Source organism: Sylvia atricapilla, chromosome 14 (genome assembly GCF_009819655.1).
Source record: "Sylvia atricapilla isolate bSylAtr1 chromosome 14, bSylAtr1.pri, whole genome shotgun sequence".
NCBI lineage: Eukaryota > Metazoa > Chordata > Aves > Passeriformes > Sylviidae > Sylvia > Sylvia atricapilla.
In genome coordinates, this window is record NC_089153.1 from 3,895,386 (window position 1) to 3,917,610 (window position 22,225).

Here is a 22,225-nt window from a genome sequence, read left to right on the forward strand (position 1 = left end):
GACCTCTCAGTGCTCAATTATCAGTTGAGCTCTACATCATTTTTTCCAGACATCCAGGTTAAAAAAAAAAAAATTAGTAATCTTTAGGCACAATATTTTAAAATTGTAATTAAAAAATACAGTGATTTAATTAACAGCAAAACAATCTTTTTTACTCCTCATAATTATCTGAACACTCTTCGGAAAATAAATATTCATATTGACTTCAATTGCAAAGAAATCCTTGAAGCTTTGGCCTAGAATGGAACTTCTGCAGAATACCCAGGAATAAAGTTCCAACTCAAGCAAAGTAGAAGCAGCATCTCAAGTTTATTGATTGGACTGTGCAGCTCCAGTGGAGTCCTGACACAGAGGGAATGTGTACATGGATGTCTGAAAGAACATTTATTTTGTATAAGACAAAGGGACAGAGGCCAGCAGATATACCAGAATACTTCAATTGCTTTTGTGTGACTGGTCTGAAACGGAAACATTTAAATCAATAACTGACACATGGCTTATATAATACACTGCAAATGGAATGGAAACACTAAAGGGGCTGAAGAGCTGAAAATGACAGAAAAGGCTGGAGCACATTAAAATATGTTTGTGGGAAAGAAAGCAAGAAACACACAGGAGACTGGAATATGATACAGGAAAATGGTGTTATTTTACATCTACAAGTATCAGAAATACTAAGAAAGGAAAGTACAGCCACCATTCAAGTGACTATGGATTGTGTTATGGATTTCTGCCACAGGTTCCCTCGGAGTGACAGCAAACGAGGCAGAGCTGTGGATACTCCCTGACTGCACAATGAACTTGAGGCACCAAGACATCACATTTCTTCCCAATACAAGCAGAAAAACATTGACATAAACCACAAGCTATTGCTGGGTCTCACCCAGCACGAAGTACATAACTCCAGGCAGTAAAGAAAGGTGAAACAGAGTCCACATAAAGAACTACAAAAGGAACAGGAGAGAAGAATTCCTGTCTCTTGAGGGAAGATTCGAAAAGTTGTATTGCTCAGCTTTATACAGTAATCCCAATAAAAAGGACCAAAAAACTTCAGAAGAGTTTTTTTACCCCCAGGAGGGAGCAGGAAACCTTTGAATTTTTAACCAGCACTTGAAAAAAAATAGAAAATTTTAAATAAAAAACATTTGCAATAGAGATGGAGGAAAACAACTGCATAGCATGGGCCACTGCAATGATGGGGACTGGAAAGCTGCCAAGTGCCATTTCCTCTTGTGCCTGTATTAGGAAGTAAAACATGCCAGAACTCATTTTCTGAGCCCAAAGACAAGTGGCATGGCACAACTTGTGTTGATGGAGCTGCACTGATTGTCCTGCAGTGCCCCAGGCAAGGCAGCCTTGTCTGCTCTGCCAGCAGAGAACAACCTCTCACTGTCCCACATCACCTCAGGTTCCCCTGGCGCTGTCTAGGACAGGTCACAACCCCTCATGGGCCACACTCACCATTAGGTCTGGAGACAAATACAAGGCAGTGTTTAATTAAACTTCTTAAACTTAAGCTGGAGCTATTTAGTTTATTGTTATGGGCACGGAGAAGTTCCCAGCAATCGCCAGCATGGGCAAAGGTTGGTTGCAGAGGTGAGCAGCAACACAGCAGACACTGAATGCTGCTAAATATCTGCCTTCAGGTGACATCTGGAACTGTGCAAGAGGGCAGAGAGTTATAGGGGACCAGCTGATGAAAAATTGACCAAGTGAATAAACGTGAAGGCAAATTTAATTGGGTGTCCTTCCAGCTGGAGCAGGGAGTTGGGGCCAGAGGCTTGAAATCCTTGCTTTGAAAAGCATAAATGTAGGAAGACTTAAACCAAACCAACTGAGACAGCAGGTCCTACCACAGGCAGGTCACCAGCCTCTGCTTCAACACTCCACCTAGAGGTGTCATTCAACAAAATTTGGAGATAAGATGAATTGTCGTCTTTAGAAATGTGGAAACTTTGAACTTGAGACCTTCTAGAAAGTGGGACAGTACCAAGGGGAAAATCCAGATGTGTCAGAGCAAGAAGGGGGCCTTGCAAAGGCAGGAGATCAAAAGCTCTGTTCTGTGTTTGAGGACACTCACTGCACTGCTGAAAGAGGGGGTTTAACTGGATGGTGCCACTTTCCAAGAAAAGCACTGGAATTAAAGAGCAAAGTGCAAACAAGGCAAGCAAATGTTACACAGCTCAGAAAGAGTGAACTTCAAAGGGTCACATACACGAGATCTGAGGGGAGCTTCGCTTTTTGCATAGATAAAGTCTCACTTTGAATTCTCTCTCCAGCTTTAATGCAATGTAGTATTTCGAATTAGATGGAGACATTGTAGGAATGTTCAGAAAACATTCCATATGATAAACTGAAATACTGGATTGTTTACCCTAAGGGAAATCCTGAAGGAAACTAGACAGCAATATTCAACTTTGATAAAAGCTGCTGCAAAAAGAAACAGAATAAATGATTCTTTATGTCCCCTGTGTGTGTACCCAAAGCTTTCATGGTTCATCTGATGAGAGATGTGACTTTTCAAAGACTGCTACCCCTACCCAGAAGTACAGTCCATACAGGGAAGCAGGCTTTGAGGAAGTAAAACATGCACATGACATCATAAAGCCTTATTTAAATTCACACTTGTCTGAATGATCTCTTGGAGCCCAATCTGGATATGTAAAAACACAGGTTAGGTGTAACTTCTTGGTAATTTAGCTGAAGCACAGAACAATGGAAAGCAACCAGGAAAATAATTTCAATGAGCAAAGCTGCAAACCAGCGGCAGGGAAGCATTGTGGTATTTCCAGTCCCTTCATGAAAAAAGTTACTAAGATTCTATTTTAGGTAAGGTTACCAACCTGAGGACTGGGAACAATAAGATAGAAACACATCCTGAAGGCATTTGTTCTATTTATTGTCATGCACTACTTACATGGACTCAAACAACTGCATGTAGTGTTCATCCCCTCGTCCTCCTTCCACCTCATGATCCAACTTCAAAATGATTTCATTTTCAAACTAATAAAGAAAGAAAAATCAAAACACTGACCAGCCATCCAGAGGTCAACACATTCCAACATGGTATTAAAAATGTACATTTGTATAATTATGTCACATATTCCCAAAGGTGAAATGCTTGGGCATACTCTGGTCTGGGCTTTTAGCAGAGCTGAAAGTCTGGACACAGATTTTCACAAGGCTTCCCCTGCACTGAGACACAAGCTCAGAGTCTGCGGATGCTACAGACAGTGTTTGTCCTCATGCAAACAACTGCACCCCGTTCAGAAGGCAGGAAAGAGCTGCTTCAGAGTTCTTGACAAGTCATTAACACATCAGGAGGCACAGGAGAGAATTAGTGAGGACCTACATTGAAATAAAGCTCCGTTGCTTTACATAGATCTAATTATTAAAACCACTGTAAAAATGACAGGATTCATTACTGTGCTAATGCAGCAAGTTTTCACGTTCTTCTTTGATACAAAATTTCACACAATTGTCAGTACATGAATAATTCTGTTTCTCCCTGGAGTGTTTCTGTGTAATTGAGAGCTTTGGCAGGCTGGGATCCAGATCATCCCATCAGAGACCCGGAAGCCTCTCATGGTACAAAGAATTACTGTAGTATTTCAGATGTGAGGCTTTCAGATAACTGCAACACAAAATATTTCACCTTATTTCAATACATCCTCATCAAAACATTCAGCTCTGAGCTGAAGCCAAGGCAGGGCTTCACAGAGGGAATCAGTTCTTCCTCTTAGAGCCTCAAGCAGGTCACGCATCTCTTCTGACGTGTTTTTGGAATTCAGTTTCAAGGAACATGGCATTCTAAATGAAAATATGCTACTAGATGTACTCCCTTCAAGTGGGTCATGATTCAACCTCGCCACCCAGAAAAATGATTCATCATTTTTCAAGCACAAAGGCCAAACTTTCTCTTATTTCCTCCAGTGTCCAACCCAGATCTAGTGGCCACCCTGATCCTGAACTGCTCTGGAGGCAGAAACTGAGGGGGCTGCTGCTTCTTTCAAGGAGCTTTGAGCAGCCAAACTTCTCCACTGCTCACACCAGGAGCAAAACCTGGGCTCAGAGCAGTGCAGGTACACTCTGCTCTGGAAAGGGGCAGGAGGAAGGAGCCATTTCCACCTCTTCATTACTTGCAATATTAATTCTTCCTCTGTAATCAGAATACAAATGAAAGGCTGCCTGTTGAACAGTAAATGCTACACTAATATTAGAGAATAAAGAGCTATCCTTGAAAAATGGCTTAACAGAAAAAAAAAAAAAAATTGCTCTGTCTCATCCTGGCTGAAATAGAAGTCTAAAGGGCTCAGAATTAATTTTTATATGCAAGCAGGATGTGTGTTAGTATTTAATGTGGGTAACACTGGTGCATGGCAGTTCCAGGACAAGGAAATATTGAGCAAAAGCATGCAATCCAGCCATTTTCTGTGGGCTTACTGCAGTAAGACAAATCTGTGAATATAGTGCAGGTCGAGCATCAGTTAAATCCACCTCTTAAATCCTTCCTAGTACTTATTCAGCAGGTAGAGAATTGATTAGCTGTCGAAGAGGCAATAATTTCACATTGCTGGATCTGAACAAAAAAACTCTTCCTAAGCATCTTTCCTGCAGTTCCTCAACAAGCTGCAAGAAGAGAAAAAATCAGTTGCTTGGATCAAAACAAATAAAAAAGTTGGCAGAAATATAGAATAAAGTTTTAATGTTTCTATGCAGCAAAATTAAGCTCTGGAAAGTGTCTTTTCCCTCTCACTCAAACAGAGTGTGCCTAATTGTCACTGGCACCAGTTCAGCTCTAAACCCACTTGCTGCTAACAGATCCAAGGAATCCAAGGATCAAGGAGGCTCAGGCACACTGTGAGACCAAAGCACATCCATGTTTCCACAAGGATCTCTCTGCAGAACCAAGCTGCCCAAACTCTGCCTCTGCTGCTCAGGTCACACCCCTCTGAAACCCTCACACACAGCAAGATTTCAAGAACTGAGAGGAAGAAATGAGGCTGTCATTCAGCAGGTGAATCTCCTGTGGCAGAGGAGTTGCTGAGAACACCTCAGTCACTCTCTGTCACCCAGGAGAGCTCAGGACAACAGGACAGGGCCACAGAATCAGTGTCTGTCCTCTAACAACCAGCCTGGAAAGCCAAAGCACTCAGCAGCAGCCAGCACTGATTTCTGACACGGTCCCACAGCAGTCAGGGAGGAAAGCAAACACAGAAAACTTCCCCAGATGGCTCCAGCAATTGGCAGAACCCACGAGAGATACTGAACTGAAAATACCAAACACAAACAGAATGATTTATTTGAACAAAAATACAAACACAGATGAATTAATCTTTCCTAAGCCAAGTTAAATCCGCAATGTAACTCAAATCCATGTTTATTTAAATGATATTTTCATTTACTCTGCAAAGAGCTAATTTTCCTCGTTTGTTTATTTGTTTAAGCAAGCATTTTCTAACTCCTGCCCTCAGATCACAGTTAGAACAAGCAGGACAAGGTCCCTTGAAGATGTGTCTTCCTTTGGGAGGTCTTAATAAAATGCACAACCTGATCTTCCAAGGAAAGGTTGTGTTATCAGCATTTGGAGGATGGGACTTTTTAAATCCTGTGTGTCCAACACACAAGCAATGAGCTTCTCTTTTTGTTTGAAGGAGAAAGGGAAAAAAAAAGGGATCCATTTACAGGACTGAGTCTGTCCACAGACACTGAGGGATGAATAAATTGGCTTTCCAAGATTCCCAGCTCTCTGAGCTCATGATAGGCAGAGCCTGGATAGCTAAAATTAGTAGATATTAATGGCTCCCTCTCTACATCTTCAATTAGAGTTAAAATTATGAGCTTATGTAACACTGCTCTGGCTGAATGGAAATTACATGTGCAAAGTAGAAGACAGGATTCCAAGAAAATATCTTCCTGTGTCCTACACCTACATACAGATTCCAAGCCATTAAATATATTTGTAGAGCAATTCATTCTTGAGGCAACCACAGGTGGAATTTTGTTTTCTCTGGCATTAGACGATTTCCTGGAAATAGCTAAATAAAATAAAATAAAATAAAAAAAATAAAATTCTCGCTTGATAGATTTAAATGACTTTATATCCTTCCTGCCTGTAGGTTGTGTGTTTACATCAGGACACATCAGCCCCTGTGCCCCCAGAACTGAGCCCTGGCCCAGCACAGCACCAGGGCAGGTTAGCAGAGACAGGATTGTTGGGACAGGTCATTAAATGGTGTGGGAGGTTCCAGACAGGCTCTGGTTCCTGTGCTGGTACAGTCTCAGCTCGTAAAGATGTTTCTGTCTGTGCCTTTTTCCCCTCCTCTTCTCTCATTAGAGAAGATTAGATTAAAAATAAATTATTTATTTTAAAAGTTCCGCAAAATTATGTTATAAGTGAATGTCATTCTGGGCTCCTGGGTGCCCCAGGCACTCTTGAAATAACATGTTGTCACTCTCAAAATTTTATACTGAAGCTTTAAAAAAAACATCCTCTATACTACTAAATGTCAATTTGCAAATGAAAATTGCCCACTACTAAAACCTGGAGTTTATGTGTTTCTGCCTAGAATAATTATCCATTCATATTACTTATTTGCTCCTTTAAATTAAGGTGGGAACAATTTTAAAACGTAAAACTTGATGTGCCTTTCCTTTAAAATATGTATTTTAAAGGATTTAAAGGAATTGAACTTACCAGAATGGCTAAGCTTACAGAGGCAAGTGGTTTTTAATCTTAATTACCTCATCTGTAGCAAAGGAGAGGATAAACCCCATGATTCCTGATGAGCAAATGATCACAATTCCTAAAGCAGAACATTAGAGTCCAATGAGACTCAGCTGCTCAATTATGAAATAGTTTTTGCACCATCTGATGAAAACTCCCCCTTCTCCTTAAGCTGCAGTAAACTCAATGTCCTTGTTCCTTGGCACTGTAAAATACCACCTGAAACCTATTTTTATGGCAGGAGAAGTGACTCAGTGGGCACTGGAGTGCCTGGCCTCTCCCAGGCTCCCGAGCTGCTGCCCCTGTTAATCAGGCAGGATGAGTGATGAGTTCTCAGCATTCCTGGGCTGCACAGATCTCTGTGTCTCTCCCAAGAGTGGAGGTATAAGCCACGAGCAGGAAAACATTTTTAAGAAGGCAAATATAGGACTATCAGGACACGGAGGGAACAGATGCACAGAAACAAAGTGGTTTTTAATCTTGGCCTTGAACCAAAAGCTTTGCACTGTGGAGTACAGACCAAAATGGAAATTCCATCTGCTCATTTGTTCCACACTTCATTGACACAGAAATGCCCCAAATGATTTAAAGTATTAAACATAGCTGGGTATACAAGATATTTATATTTACATGTGTCGAAAATGAGGCCTTTTTGTTTGTCATTTTCCCTTACACTGACTGCTCTGAATTAATTATTTATGTAACTACAAAGGTGAATATCCAATTGATCATTTACTGTGGGGGGCAGTGTGCAAACACAGAACAAGGTGAGTCCATGGCCAAAGAGCTCGAGGAGAATGGAGATGTCAGGCAGGGAGGGATACACAGCAAGCAGTGGCAGGAAAATCAGATTACAATCTCCGGTGCTCTGCCCCAGCATCCCAATTTCTATTCCATCAATCAAAAACATTTCCTAGTAGTGACTTAAAAATTCTTTTTCCTTCTCAAAATGACTGCAGAAAACTCTCCAGGAATTTCAGTTCTTCACAGTGATTGTTTTTCTCACAATAAACGTTTAGAAACGTTGCAGTTTCCTGATAAATCTGATAACATATAATTAACTATTCACTTCTACTCCTGGCAGATCCTATGTATTAAAACCTGGAAGTTTTGGCTCACCCATACCAATGTCAAAAGGAAGGGGGATAAGGAAATATTTAGATTATAGAGGGTCCCTAGAAGTCATTTAATTCTATCTCTTACTTAACAAAGGGCTGAGTTCAATATAAGTCCTGCTGCTCAGAACCTTTTCCAGTAAAATCCTGACATTTTGGATTAAGATCCTCCCTGGGCCTTTCTTTACTGTTCCATCTATTTGTTGCTGTCACTGCAGCAAGTTTTGCCTAAATCAAACTAAGTCACTCTGGAGATCCTACACTTGCTGTTCCTCTGGTTCTTTATGTTTGGGATTTCACTTTGTGCAAGCAGAAAACTCACTTGGCAAACATCTACCAGATGGACTGAGCACATGACATTTAAATGCGTTTTCACACAGAGCATTTGTAATTACCTTTTTGAACTCTCCTGTCCTCTGATATTCACACAGCATCATGTCAAAGAAAATTGGGATCGTGGCTTTTCGTAGTTCAACCTCTGGAATAAGAGTCATTTCCAAGATGGGCCCAACCATCCCCGGAATAAAGCAAATTTTATTCTGCCCTGAAACAAACCAAAAATATTTGAATATTAGAGGAGCAAACCAAATATTTCTAGGAGGACATCGAGGAGCTGCAGCCATTTAAAGGAGTGTTTAAGCCATCTGTGTTGGTCAAGTCTTACAACTCAGTCTCTTGATTTCTTCTCAGAAGCTGGGGCCATGTGAATGGATTCTGTCTCCTTCAAAGGTGCCTGAACGCAGCACCAGGGACAAGCAGGAGTGCCAGAGGAATTGATATTTTCAGTGAAGGAGTTGATTTTTCAGTTTTTGACATCTCCTTATAAATATTTAGAGTAGAAAGTAATAAATTGCCCTAAGAACCTCCCCAGTTCTACCAGCAGGAGAGCAGGACAATGTCACATGGGGTAACCTTCCTATGAAGGAGAAAACCATTACCTGCTTTCTGAATGAAATTCGACATTGCAACAATGAATCCAACCAAGCAATGCATTAAAATAACAGGAACACCATCCACTGAACTCAGCTGCTCAACCCACAGGGAATGATCTTGCTGCACCATCAGCTGCCAGCAAACACCTCAAAATTCTGCCAAAAATCTGCAGAACACCTGGCCAGGTGTGGCTGTTAGGGCAGACACAACACAGAGAGTGGCACGATAGAATCTCTTCAGAAGGCTCTTCATTATGGCCACATCTGTCTTTTATACAGCTTTTACACACCTCAAGGGCAACTTCTAATTGGTTAACAGCTTTGTTGTTGATTATTTTATTGGTTAGTAAAAGGTATTTTACTTTTCTATCAAATCTATCTATTCTCGGGGTTTTTTACATCTTTTCTTTACTGATTCTCATGAGACAATTCCCTTGTTATTACAGGTGCACTGATTTTTCACCCTCAGAATAGATTGTTGTGTTAAAAGAACTTCTCATTCTCAAAACAGTTTCATATGAGTCCTTACAGATTGCTTATTAGCTGCCCTTAGGAGAAAGGACAGGCCAGTTTTTACCCTATTCCTACAGCCAGGTGCCAGGTGTGGCTCCAACTGTGCCCTGATGGAGCAGAGCAGCAAACCCAAGGAGCTGTGAGAGTGTCAGTGCTGCCTGAAACTTGCAAAGAGGCAAAAAACATTCTCATCAACAAACTTGTTCCAAACTAAGGAGTGTTCTGAGTCTGATATGTGCCGTGGGATCTTTTAATGCAAATGCCACACTAGTTTTTCCAAGGTAAAAGGAATATTCTACCTCAGTTCAGTTTATAAGAAATGATCCCGAAGGAGTCAATGAGAAACTCTCAAAGGAGGAGCAGCAGAACCTGGCTGGACAACAAATGTAAAAAGTTTTTTGAATTTTGATCCAAACAGACTCCAAATCTGAGTCTCCCAATGTGCAGAATCATAGGTTCAGGCTGAGCAGTAACCTTCTCAGGGAAAATTCACCAGTCTCAATCTTGCAAAATAATCTGATTTCAGTCATGATTGAAACCTGAGAGAAAGTTGTGAGTTCTCCTTTAAATACAAACCTGGCAGTAATCCAACTGTATCTCATGTCGGCTCCAAGCTTAATGACAGGAGTGAAAACATATTTTAAGTTCAAATAGCAGAAATATTTACAAAAGCACTTCATGTCAGATATTTTTCAACGGAGCAAACATTATGTGACAGATTCAGTTGCAGAGAAGCTCAGCTTGCTACTCACCAAGTTTGTACCACATGTCACGGATAGCAAAGCCAATTAAACGTCTCATATCTCCATATCTGGGAGGAAAGGAACATGAAAGGTGTTTTTAGCATTACCTTGTTTATCATTTTACTACAAAATAAAGATATAAGCTAAAGGATATATTTTGCTTACTTGTTCTGGATTTTGTTGTATTTTGCGTGGGAAAAGTTTTCCAGCTGTAGTGAATCTTGGGTAATAAAAGCCACAGCCAAATGAAAATAGTTGTTCCACAGCTGTAAATTGAATATAAGGAAATTATAATAATTTTGAAGAAAGCAGGAATAATATTAAATGATGCATAATGCAGAATAATTTATGAAGCCAAATGATGCAGGCAATATGAGATTTTTCCATTATGCAGAGATGTACATCATTAGTATTATACAATTAGCAGAAAAGCAAGAAAAATGAATTTTAATAACCACTACTACACAGTTGCTCTTAATAACAGAGCAGCTGAATAAATACTGCTAAAAAAAAAGATTCACATGAGATTCATTAGCCAACAACATTAAACCCTGATCCAAAGCAGGACTGAGGGAACATGTTACATGCTGATGGATCTTAACAAACTGGAGCTAAAGGCACCAATGTAATTGCACTGCACTGGAGCACCACTTCAAAAGGCATCTCCTGGCTCCTCTTTGGATCCTAATTCAACAACCATTTGTATGAAATTCCAGTGTAATTTGTGAAGAGCTCTCCTCATGAAAGAAGGACAAAATACATCCCTAAATAACAGCTGATAGTACTGAGTCTAGACTTGAAGTAGACAAAAAGCCTCTGTGCTTACAGTGCACAACCTGAAAGCAAACTATTCTACAATCAAACACAAGCACCTCTCTCACACTAGAGATGGAAAGGGAAAAGAAAAACTTCCCTAGGAAACACAAATTTAAGGAAGGAAATACAATTTTACAATTTTCAGAAGCTTTTAGGCAGTGAGCAGCAGCTTTAAACACTTAAAAATGCAGCTGTAGCTAAAACCAATGGTAGGGCTCAGTGAGAGAGAAGAAGACAATGGGGAATGGATTCAGTGGTGAGTCAAAGGATGGAACAAGACCTGGGACAGAGCTCTTCATTTTGTATGGTGCAACACAAGCCTGGGTTGGGAAGCCACACTAAACAAATATCCCATCAAAACTTAACTGGCCTCTGTCCTTTGTAGCCTGGAACAGTCTGGTGTGCAAATAACAGGGGAAGAACAGATCCCAGCACACAAACCCACACCCGGAGCCACAGACATTTCCCCTCATAAACACAATCCTCAGACGTCCTCTTGAATTTGTAGATGATGCTCCTGCCTTGGGGGCCCAGGCAAGGCTCTGCCCAAAGAGCTGCTCCTTTCAGAGTTTTGGAGGGCTCTGTGTGTGTGTCTGTGAGCACAGCTGGCCCTGCTGCACACACCAACTCCAGTCTGCAGCCAGCTCAGAGCCTTGCTCACCAAAAAAAAATGTTGTTTATGCCCTGAAAGGCCCATTTTACCCTCTCACCAAATATTTTGAAGAGATTATTTTGAGCAGTGTGGAGTTCCCAGCCCCTTGAGAAGCTGTGTTTATTGATGTGCAGGGCACGCACTCTGTGTGTCAAATTATAGCAGTGAAATAGAAAATTCCTCAAATTGTTCTAGATTTTGGAGAGAAAAATGAAGGCTTATTCCTAAATGATCTCTTATTTAATTTAATAACTCCAAGTTCAGTACCACCTTTGTCAGTGACACACCCTACAGACTCAATCTCCTTATTAATAAAATTTTCCTTCCATCCTCAGAGTATCCCAAAATGGCTGAATAAATGAGACTCTTTCCTTTTCAATAGCATATTCAAATTAAGGACTCACAAGATTTTAAGCACCAAAACTAACTTTAAAACTCTATGAGACAAACTAGTTTCTCTCTAAAGTAAAATAATATGGAAACAGATTTTAAAAATGCAAAAAGTATTCTTATGAGACACGTTTTGTTTTCTCTTAACCCCACAATAGCATTCCAAGGTGTTTCACACATCTGTCAGATTGGAAAATGTGGAATTAATTTAGCAGGAAATTTCCAGCCATCTCACAAAGGAGAGATTTGAGAGTTATCCTAAAAAGTCACCCAGGAGCAAAGGCTGCAGCCTCCTCCTTCACACATCTCTGAAAGTTGATATTTGCTGGTGCAAGGATCAAATATGAGCTTCAAACTCTGCAATTTAATAATTTTCAAATGCACAATATTATATATAATATATAAAAATATAACACTTTGATATTTCCAGTACAGTTCATTCTAGCTAAATTTCCCAATGATTTCATTCTCCATTAACCTCTGCATTGTTTCTGCAATGTCTGCCACTGTCACACATAGATTTTTTGCACTGTGTATTTTTCCCTGTGTATTTGTAATGCACTGAGACTTTTGATTCTGGGGTTTCTAAGAGAAGATTTTAACATAAAAAATAAGCTGAATATTCTGTTTGTGATGTTGAAATACAATTCATTAATGCTGAGTTATTAATGGAGCACAGCTCATGCAAGAAGGGTGGGAAAACACAAAAAATTAAACATTTTCTTTCAAATCTGACTGACATTAGATTGTGGATTATCCCTTTTATAATAAAAGTCTGTGGCATAGGTGATTAATTTATGAATTTACTCGCTGTAACAGATAGAGAATTATAATCCTTTCTAATGCCCTGTAAATGTAGTGCTAATGGAGGGAAGGGAGGGAGGAGTAGGAATCGATAGCTGCATTTCCAGAGCAGAGGCTGTGCCTGAACACACCAGGATGGGCTGGGTTTGTTCTCTGCCCTGCCCTGAGGGTGCAGGACCAGCTCCAACCAGGGACATTCCCAAAGGGATCCTGCACAAAGGCCAGGGGGAGCCCAGGGGCACCCAGGGTGGGACTGTCACAGGGCTGGTGGGTGGAAACCCCTCCTGTGCAGAGCATAGGACCAAAACCCAAAACCCAGGAGCTCCAAACCAAAGGGGATGGAGCCAGGAGGTGACAGTGACAGCAGAGCTGACTCTGTTCTACTCCACATCGACACAGACTCCGAGCTTCAGAAGGCTGAAAATGCTTTTTTTAATTTTGGGATGTGTCTCCTTTTTATACTATTCTACACAGACCAATCTGATAGTGAAACGAAGGCAAACCTCCTCAATGACATTGGTCAGAGCAGAGGGACATCAAGAAGGAGTCCCTCCTAGGGAAAAGAATGAGTAACATTGGTACAGTCACAAAACACTTCTTTTGTTTACAGAAAACTTTCTGGGAACAGAATTTTGAAAAACCAAAACACCTCAGGCACAAAACTAGAGCTACACAGAGTGTCCTGTGCAGTAAAGCAAGCCTCACCCCCGTGGGTGTTTCCACATACGGGAAGGTTTAAGACTCACCCCTTGCTCTGTTAATAAGGCAAAGGCCCCAGTTGTGCCTCCTGGAGCATTAAGGATTTATGAAGATGCACGAAGGGGCTCAAGCAGTCTTTAAGGTGTCTTAGCAAGTTATCAGAGGCTTCTCTGACACCTGTGCTCGGCTTTTTTCTTTTTTCTTCTGTACCATTTGTTATTTTGGTTTTTTATTAAAACCTTTGCTTTACAAAACACACTTGAAGAGTCGTCTTTCAAAGTTATTTTCAGTCATTTCTCTGCAAGGGCTGGCCCCTCAGAAGTGACAGACCTTTGTGGGGTTTGTCACATCTAAGCCCAGGCAAGATTCCATCAGACCTGGACAGAGGTGACACCTTGCAATGACATCAGCTGCCAACAGAGACAAAAGTGACCTGGAATTGTCCTATTTACTGATGACATCTCAGAGAGCTATTGAGAATACCATGAGTGTATTGCACAAGTGCAGAAAATCACACAGTTTTTGTTACAATTAAACGAAAGACGCCAGGGCGACCTTCAGGAAACACTTTTTAAAACATGTATTCCACAATTTTAAAAATTTTTGTTCGTTTGTTTGTCAAGCCTCTTCTGAAGAGCTCATCTCAACTCCTGCATCCTAAATCCAGAATTTACACCTTTGGATGGTGTGGTTGTTCTGCTGCCCTGCAAAAGCCCAGCTGCAAAGCAGTGGTCTGGACATGGTGTCCAGTTTCCACATTTGAAATTGGCAGATCCTTAATGGTCACTTGATGCAAACCAGCAAAAATCACAACATTGCAGCATCTTTTAAGACTGAATGTTGTTAAGATACCAATGGCTGAATTGCTCTTGTCTTTACCAGGAGAAGCTGATAATGAACCTGTCACCAGCAGCACTCCCCACCTCCAGAGAAAACATCAAAGGCAGCCCACAACAAATCCTCCTACAACCTTTAACGTGGTCCTGACTGGGGGCACCAGTGTGTGCTGCCTCAGACACCTCTGCCTTCAGCTAAGGCGATCCTTGGGAACATTGTTTTAAATAATATTGAAAGCAAACAAACAAAAAGACGGAAAAGAGAAAAATAAGCGATTTTGCAATCACACCGATAAGACTTTTTCTTGACATGAAATGCAGCAAGGAAGTCAAATGAGCAATAAGACATTGTTTGGTCTGCGGAGGAAAGTCTGACCTCAGACCTACTGGCCTTTTTTCTCTTGTATGCCATCACTAGATCTCCTGAAACTCTCTCCATAGGGTCATCCTGAATACAGAGTCTTAAGCTGGAATGCTTCCCACAGTTGCAGGCCTTCAGACTTTTCCTTGCAGGCCCTGAACATGTACCTGCAGGGAGAGCTGCCAGCTCACTCCACATGCCAAGGCAAGAGCTGCCAAACTGCTTCAGACAGGTGAGCTGCTGAATGCATCCTTCTGAATCCTGGAGTGAGAAAATACTCCCTGCCTTTCTAGATAATCCATTTCAATATTTCACATAACCTCTTTATATCTAACATAAATGCAAGAAAATAACTTGCTTTAAACCCAGGGAGATGAATGGAATAGAAACTGCTAAATATCGAGGGGTTTTACCTATTCCAATAATTCCCGCTGAAACTCCAAATTTCTGTGCATTAAATCCTCATGTTCCAGTTTATGTTCAGCACTGAAGAATGCAGAGTCATGCATTATGCAAGACTCTGTCCCTGTTTGTACTGTAGGCACCATGAATATTGGGAGCTCTCCTTCACTCCTACTTCATGGTTTATTTTTGGTCAATCACTTAATGAAATTTCACTCTCTTCTCTCCTGAAAAATTATTTCCTCTGGAGCTAACAGCTTTGTTTTATCAGCACAACAGTAAATATTCCATAACAGAAGCCTTCCAGGCAGAGCTGCTTTTATTGTGCTAAGTTTTGCTGCGTGCTGACACTGGAGAATCTCTGCAGGACACAACCTCTGAGTGCTGCTGATGTACTCAATCCATCCCTTGTGTACTCTGTGTGCAAACCCAGAAAAAAAACAAACTGAGGAGAACCACCCCCTCACCCAGCAGGCACAAACCTCAGATATCAGATGAGTGTTTTACCTCCAAGATCAAAGACTCCCAAGCCCAGCGTGGCCCTTGCTGCCTGCCCAGTGCCATGACAAGCTCGGTGGCAGAGCTCTGGGCCAGGGCAGGGTCCCCAGCACAGTGGGAGGTGAATGTGAGTGATGGCAGTGCTGGGGCACAAGCCTCAACAGCCCCTCACTGCTGTGCTGGGCAGGGCTTTGGGGTTTTTCTCTCTGTCCAACAGCCTCAGCACTGAACCCGTGGCTTTAAGGTAATGCCAAGTTCTAAACTCAAGGACTGGACCGACTCCTGATCAGACACAGCACATCCTTTCCCAGGCCCTAAATGTTACATCTCTTTCCCTTCTCCCTGAATCACTTCATAAATGAAAAAAGCAGTTTGCTTTGCAAACAACAAAGAGGCCAGAAACATTTTTTCCTCCATTTAACAAGATCAACCAGAGTAGCAAAAATTTTCTTCATTGCATTTCTCTAGCTTTAAACCACACTTTCTTAGATGCTCAGTTGCTTTACAGTTGACTGGCTTTGTTTGCTTTGGTTGTCTACTATTTATTGCCATGCAACAACTCAGCCAAGTGAAAATCCTCAGATCTATTTCCCTGTGCCTTAAATAGCTTTTCAAATTTTTCTTTTAATTAAGACTTTGCTTCAACTCTTAATAATCTGATATGAAAACACCATCCTGCAGACAGCAAAATTCATGCACTTGTTTACACAGAACCTAAAGATGTGGCATTTTTTTATTTTAAATAGCACTTTGACTGATTTGCATCTCTGTTCTCCCCAGCCCATTGAGCTCCTCCTGCAGTGGGCTCAGGGAGCTGCCCCAAACCCCTCGGAGGGTTGGGATGTGTGGGGCTGCCTTTGCTCCTGGGGCTGGGGATGAGCAGCCCCTGTGATTGCCAAGCTGCAGCTCTTAACAAACAGGGAAGTGACACTCTTAAAAATTTTCTCTCAAATGAAAATAGAAAAAGCAAGTTTCTTTGTCCTATTCTCAATATTTTATAGGAATGCAAATAAAAATAGAAATACAGCTGCACAGTAGCTATGCTGTAAGGTGAACTGTTTTATAAAGTACAGGAGTGTCTCATTTACTTTGAGCTAACCACTGCTCAGGTTTGCTTACAGCCAAAATATATTAATGCAGAAAAATATACTGTGGGAAATCAGATTTGAATTTATAATTGAGGATATTAGATGATGTGCTTTGCACTATTCAGACCTTTATCAGTCCAGCAGCAACTTTTTGAATAGATATATTTGGAGAACCCTTAGAAGGTCTGCAGAGCTTTTATTCATGAAAGAAAAGTAAGGTAACACCTTGATCTGTGCTTTAAAGCTTTTATGAAGACTATAGGGGTATTACAATTCTTTACAGGGCACCACTTATTTACTATAACACTGTTTACCTTAGAGCCTCCAGACATTTGACAAGTCATGAATAAAAGAGCATTAATGCATCCCCTAGAACTACAATGTGCAGTGCTGAACTACAACATCCCTGCTTGTTTGATAACGCCTTGGAAGGCACAGAACTGCCACAGGAAAGAGCTGAAACAAAGGCTCCAGATCAAACTGCTGCTTTCACCTTTGGAAAAGGCAGTGTACACCTTAATAAAACATTGCTTGATCCAGTCTTTATAGTCTGTGTGGTTTTGGTATCCTGCACAGGGTCATGTCTCTCAGGCCTTTAAAAAATTCTGCTTTTAAAAATTACTGACACATTGTGCTGTAAACAGTGATCAAGTGCTACAGAAACAACAGGTTATAAACTGCTTGTTAATAAACTGATAGCGCCTAAGACAGATTATATTATAAATATGTCAAGGGCCTGAGAGTTTCCAACATGAAATATTTACTGAAAATATATATTTTTTAAGTTCATGGGAAAAAACATCTTTCATTGTGATTCAAAACTCTTAATTAACATCGTGCATATATACATCTGTATAATCACACCTTATGAACATAAAACATTTTTAATGAAATAAAGCCGGAAAAAGCTCTACATTTCCTACTGTAACTGAGTGGGAATTTTTTACTTTTCTTTTCACTACTGTCTTTCAAACTCTTCCAGTGTAACCACCGTGGCTCCTCTGCAGCTCTTTGGGACCAAGGAGTTTTGTGTTGAGGACCAAGAGACCAATTCTTAAATAGCTTTTAGCACAAATGGAATCATTTAAAACAGATTGAAAGCTGTGAGATGAACAATAAAATATAAAGCCCTGAACTTTATGTAAAGGGTAAAACAGAATAACTTCACACATCATTATCTGGTAGCACTTAGTGACAAACCCTGAATCTAAAAGAATATTTACATTTTTGTACAAATTTAATGAATGTGAAAACTACAGATATTTTCATTTTTATCTAAAGGAAGCCAAACATGGTATAAGGCATAATGAAATAATTCAGTTGCACAGAATGATACTGAACAAACAAAAACCCCAAGTAACCCTAATTTTAAAAGATTACAGAAAGAACTAATAAAAAAATAGATGAAGATAGAATTATCAGCAAAGACTACAAGTCGAAAATAAATTCTAAGTGCTAAATACTCTTGGAATCAGCAAAGTAAAGCTCTTTCTCTCCTACATCCATAGCACTGACATTGTAAAAGCTCTGTGTGTTACATCTGAGACTGACTTTCTGAATTCACTTGGCTGGCTAAAAAAAAGGAAGAGTTTTCTGCTTGCCAGTCCTGAGCAGAGTTACAGCAGAAAACACCCTGGTTTGGTGTTCCATCACAAATAATCAAAGGCCAGTTGTGATGTCACATGGATGGTCCAATCCTGCCCCACTCAAATCCGCAGCCCCTCTGGTTCTGTAACTATCAGTCTGATTCTGGCCCTGGGGCACAGCCCAAAGGGGCTCTGGCACAACCTGCACATGCTGCCCTGGCTCAGCTAAAAACCCTAAATACTTACTTGGACTTCAAAATTCATGTTCTCCAAAAATTTCTGGTTCATTGTCTCTGCAAATTTGTTGATGGCTCTCAAGAAGACCCTAAAAAATAAAAGTAGTGATACAGACAAATGAATGTAAGCCCTGGCATTCTGTCCCCACTGGTGGAAGCACTTTTGGCACTGAACACACTGGGAGCATCACACATGAGCACAGCAGGTGACAATCTGTACAGCGCCACTGGATTTACAGAGTTGCCCCCAAAAATAATAACACAGTTGTCAAAAAGCTTCTCCACCTCTGCTGGAAAAGTCAGACAGTAGAATTTTGTTTCCCCTGCTGCACACTCTGCTGCATTCCTGAGAAAACAGAGCAATTCTTCCAAATCCAGTGTCACCTTCTGCCAAACCCAGATCATTCACAGGGGTGGCATCACCTCCTCTTGGGGTTTGACAGCTCCTGTGCTCACATCATTAGTGTGGAGCTGCCACTTCAAAGATATTAACTGCAGCTTTTCAGCTTTCTTACAGGTGGGGAGGGCAGGATAACACCTCTGCCCACCTCCCCCTCAGATGGATTACAAAAACATTCCAAACAGTGAAAATACACATTCAAAATACTCCACAGTTACTTCTTCCAAGAGTAAGAGCATGAACATTGCCCCTCCAGCCTGAAATGCAGCACCTCTTTAAGCTCTTGATAAATGCAACATGATTAAGTCATGTTTCTAAAGCTAATTTCTTTGCCTGACTTCCCAGCACGGATCATTCGTAAAACAAAAATCAATTGTATCTTTAAATATTTATAAAGTTTATTTTAATAATTCAGTTGTTTTCAAAATTGGAAATTGACTGAAAGTGATCATTTGCCTGTGCCTCATAGGTAATTTTTTTCAAGCTATTATGTGGAAATATTTCTATGGAAAACACTGTAGTGGCAAACAGAAAGGTGAACACAAGGGAAAACCAGCCCTAATTGTTCAAATATAATGATTGGATGTCAACTGGATATTCTCAGTCAGGGAAAAAAATCTATTAGTACAACATCCGTGTCCAGAAATCCCCACCATCTCAGTGATCAGCAACATCAGAGAAAGCAATTGTGCAATAATTAGGATTATCAGCAATAGATGAAGAAACCACAGGATGTCCATGTGTTACAGTCAGTGGAATGCTGTGTCCTTGTGCTGGATTCTCTGAGGTGTTTTGGTGTCTCATCTCAAAAGGATAAACAAATAGGAAAATAAAGAAGAGAGAAGAAAACCATGCAAATAATTGTGACACAGAAATGATCCTCAGTCAGTCAGGGACACAGTGACAGAGGAGGGAGGTGACAGGATCGTTAAAATCGAAAGTACTGTGGAGATGAGAGACTGAGTGCTCCCAGGGAAGCATCAGAGAGCCCTGAACACAACCAGGATGTTGCAACCAAAAGAAGCAAACCCAGATTCTGTATTGGTTTTGCTCAACTCTGCAGCTCATTGCTACAGGATGCTGTGAATGCCTGGATTTTATACTGGCTCAGAAGTGATCAGACACATCAAAGAGGGAACCTAAGGGAGGACAATTAAGTGCCATTGGTCACTGGAGGCTGGTAGAACACAGCAAACAAGCTCTGCTCTTACACTGGTCCCCTGGCAGCCCTCTGTGAGCCACTGGAGAAACACAACAGTCAGGGAAAGGAGTTTTAGTCTCATCACAAAAAAAAAAAAAAAAAAAAAAAATCAGAAGAGGTAAATTCAGTTTCTTAATGAGGGAGGTAAACAGAAGTTCAGCTTTTGGCAAGGTTACAACAGGGAATCCCAGTTAAACACTGAGCAATCACCCAAAGGAGCTCCCTGCTTCATTAGAGCAGTGGCTGGCTGGAGTGAGATCCCTCCTTGTGGGTGAGGTTCTCCAGGAGGAAAATGCTCTTTGCAAAACCTAAAGAAGAATTTCCTCCTATCTGTGTGACATTCCCCTGTGTTGCTGATGGCATCAAGGAAATTCAGTAATTCTGGACCTTGTCACATCTTGCTGAGGCCTTTTTGTTAAGGTGACCAGAGGGATGCTACAGGAGCTGTGGCAGGGGGAGGTGACAGATTCCTGATGGTGCTGTGTCACAGCATCATCCCACACACTCAGCTCAGCTTCCTCCCTGTGGTCCAGGGCATCCTCTGAGCTCATCTCCAGCGCTGCCTCAGCTAATCTTGCCAGCTGATTTGTGTCAAGCCACGTGGCATCAAATCTCCTCCAGCTCCAGAAATGTCATTTTGCTCAGTGCTGCCCTTGCAGGCTCTCCCTGCTCAGCTGAACACCCTGTGCAGGCTCCCAGGGCTGCCCTGTGCCCCACTGCCTTTTCCCAGGCTTTGCCTCCTGTATGTGATCAACTGCAGAATGTGATTCCTGCTCAAAGTCCCACAGTGCCCACAAGCAAATAAACACATCCTTCCCCCTCTCACACGGGGACATTTATCTCCTCCAAGCTGCCTGATGCTTGACACAAACAGCTTCGGCTGCTGCAAAGAAAGGGGATTGTAGAGGAGTGATTGATTTCAGGCAGCACAAAAGCCCACACTGCACGGCGGAATCAAGACAGTTTATTCTGTGTCATCATCATCATTATTCTTCTGAACAGGAATTTCAGGTCAAGGCCTTTCCAGTTTTCTGTAGCTCTGTATTGCTCTAGACCCTTGGATTTACAGAGCTTATTTCTTGCCAACTCACATAAGCAAGTTCTTGAGCTCCAGCTGCTCAGGGAGAGCATTTCCCTTCACTCAGAGTTTTTGGCTGGAGCAGGAGGGGGTGTCTTCCATTTCTGAGGCTTTTTTAATTCCCAGATTTTGTGCATTTCCACGCTGCTACAACTCATCACCCAAATACCCAGTTTAGGCAGACTTGGTATAACTTCTCTTGCAATAAAAGAATCCCACACTTTTCAGTACTTTACTCCTTAAACAGAAATATCATTCAAGATAGAGTTGAAATAATCATAGCTTAAACACACATGAAATTTATTAGTGGAAATCCATTTCCTAATATAGATACATTACTGGGTATAATAAACATTTTTGTGAAGAGCTTGTGATTTACTTTTAGCCATATAGAAAACTTCAAGGGCACCTAAGAAATACTGAGGTATTTAAGGCCCAGTAGAAATCACAGAAAATATTAAAAGCATTTACAGGTTTCTATACAATATAATTGTATGCAAGCTGTCTTCTGTAAATATCCCTTTCACTCTCCCAAATATTTTTATCTGACAGACTGGAATGACACATTTTCAGGGAGCATGCAATATTTCCAGGCTGTCAAGTTCCAAATATTTTCATGCATTTGTATTTTGCCTAAAGGGTGTATCTATTCCTGTCATTGGGAGTCACTTAGGCAGTGGTTTGAATGCTATTCCTGGCTCCTGCCAATGCCTCAATGATTTCACTGTCCTGCCTCAGTGTCCACTTTCACCAGAAAGGGGCATTAATTAAGTAGCCACAAGCATGAAAATAAACAGGTACTTGTAAAATAGTGTGAGATTCTGATTAAAAAAAAAGGGGAAAATATAATTTTAAACACTAATCTTTAAAGATTTAAATTAAATTGTCACATTTTCAATTAATTTTAATGAAACAATAACTTTTCTATAGTCACTTACTACAGAATTAATTTCTCATCAGTTTAAATTATTGTGATCTAAAATTGCTGAAATTCCTTTACCCACAATAATGCCAAAGATATTTCCTGAGTTTATGAGGATTGATACTCTTAATGTAGAGCTCATATAAAACTCTTGGGCATGAAGATTTATGGAAGATCTTCAAAGTCCAGAGTCTCTGGGCTAAATCTGGGTATTAAAACTCAGGGT

General features: G+C 40.9%; 1 protein-coding gene across 1 annotated transcript in view; it reads right to left on the reverse strand.

Moving 5' to 3' along the window:
* Nucleotides 1–22,225, reverse strand: part of DOCK2 (dedicator of cytokinesis 2) — a gene marked incomplete at its 5' end in the record, with an annotated part of 150,790 nt that overhangs the window by 26,678 nt on the left and 101,887 nt on the right. The window contains 5 exons of the mRNA XM_066328940.1: nt 2,918–3,003; nt 8,238–8,386; nt 10,040–10,098; nt 10,196–10,296; nt 18,409–18,487. Coding sequence (XP_066185037.1) covers nt 2,918–3,003; nt 8,238–8,386; nt 10,040–10,098; nt 10,196–10,296; nt 18,409–18,487 — 474 coding nt within the window. The remainder of the gene's footprint in view (nt 1–2,917; nt 3,004–8,237; nt 8,387–10,039; nt 10,099–10,195; nt 10,297–18,408; nt 18,488–22,225) is intronic.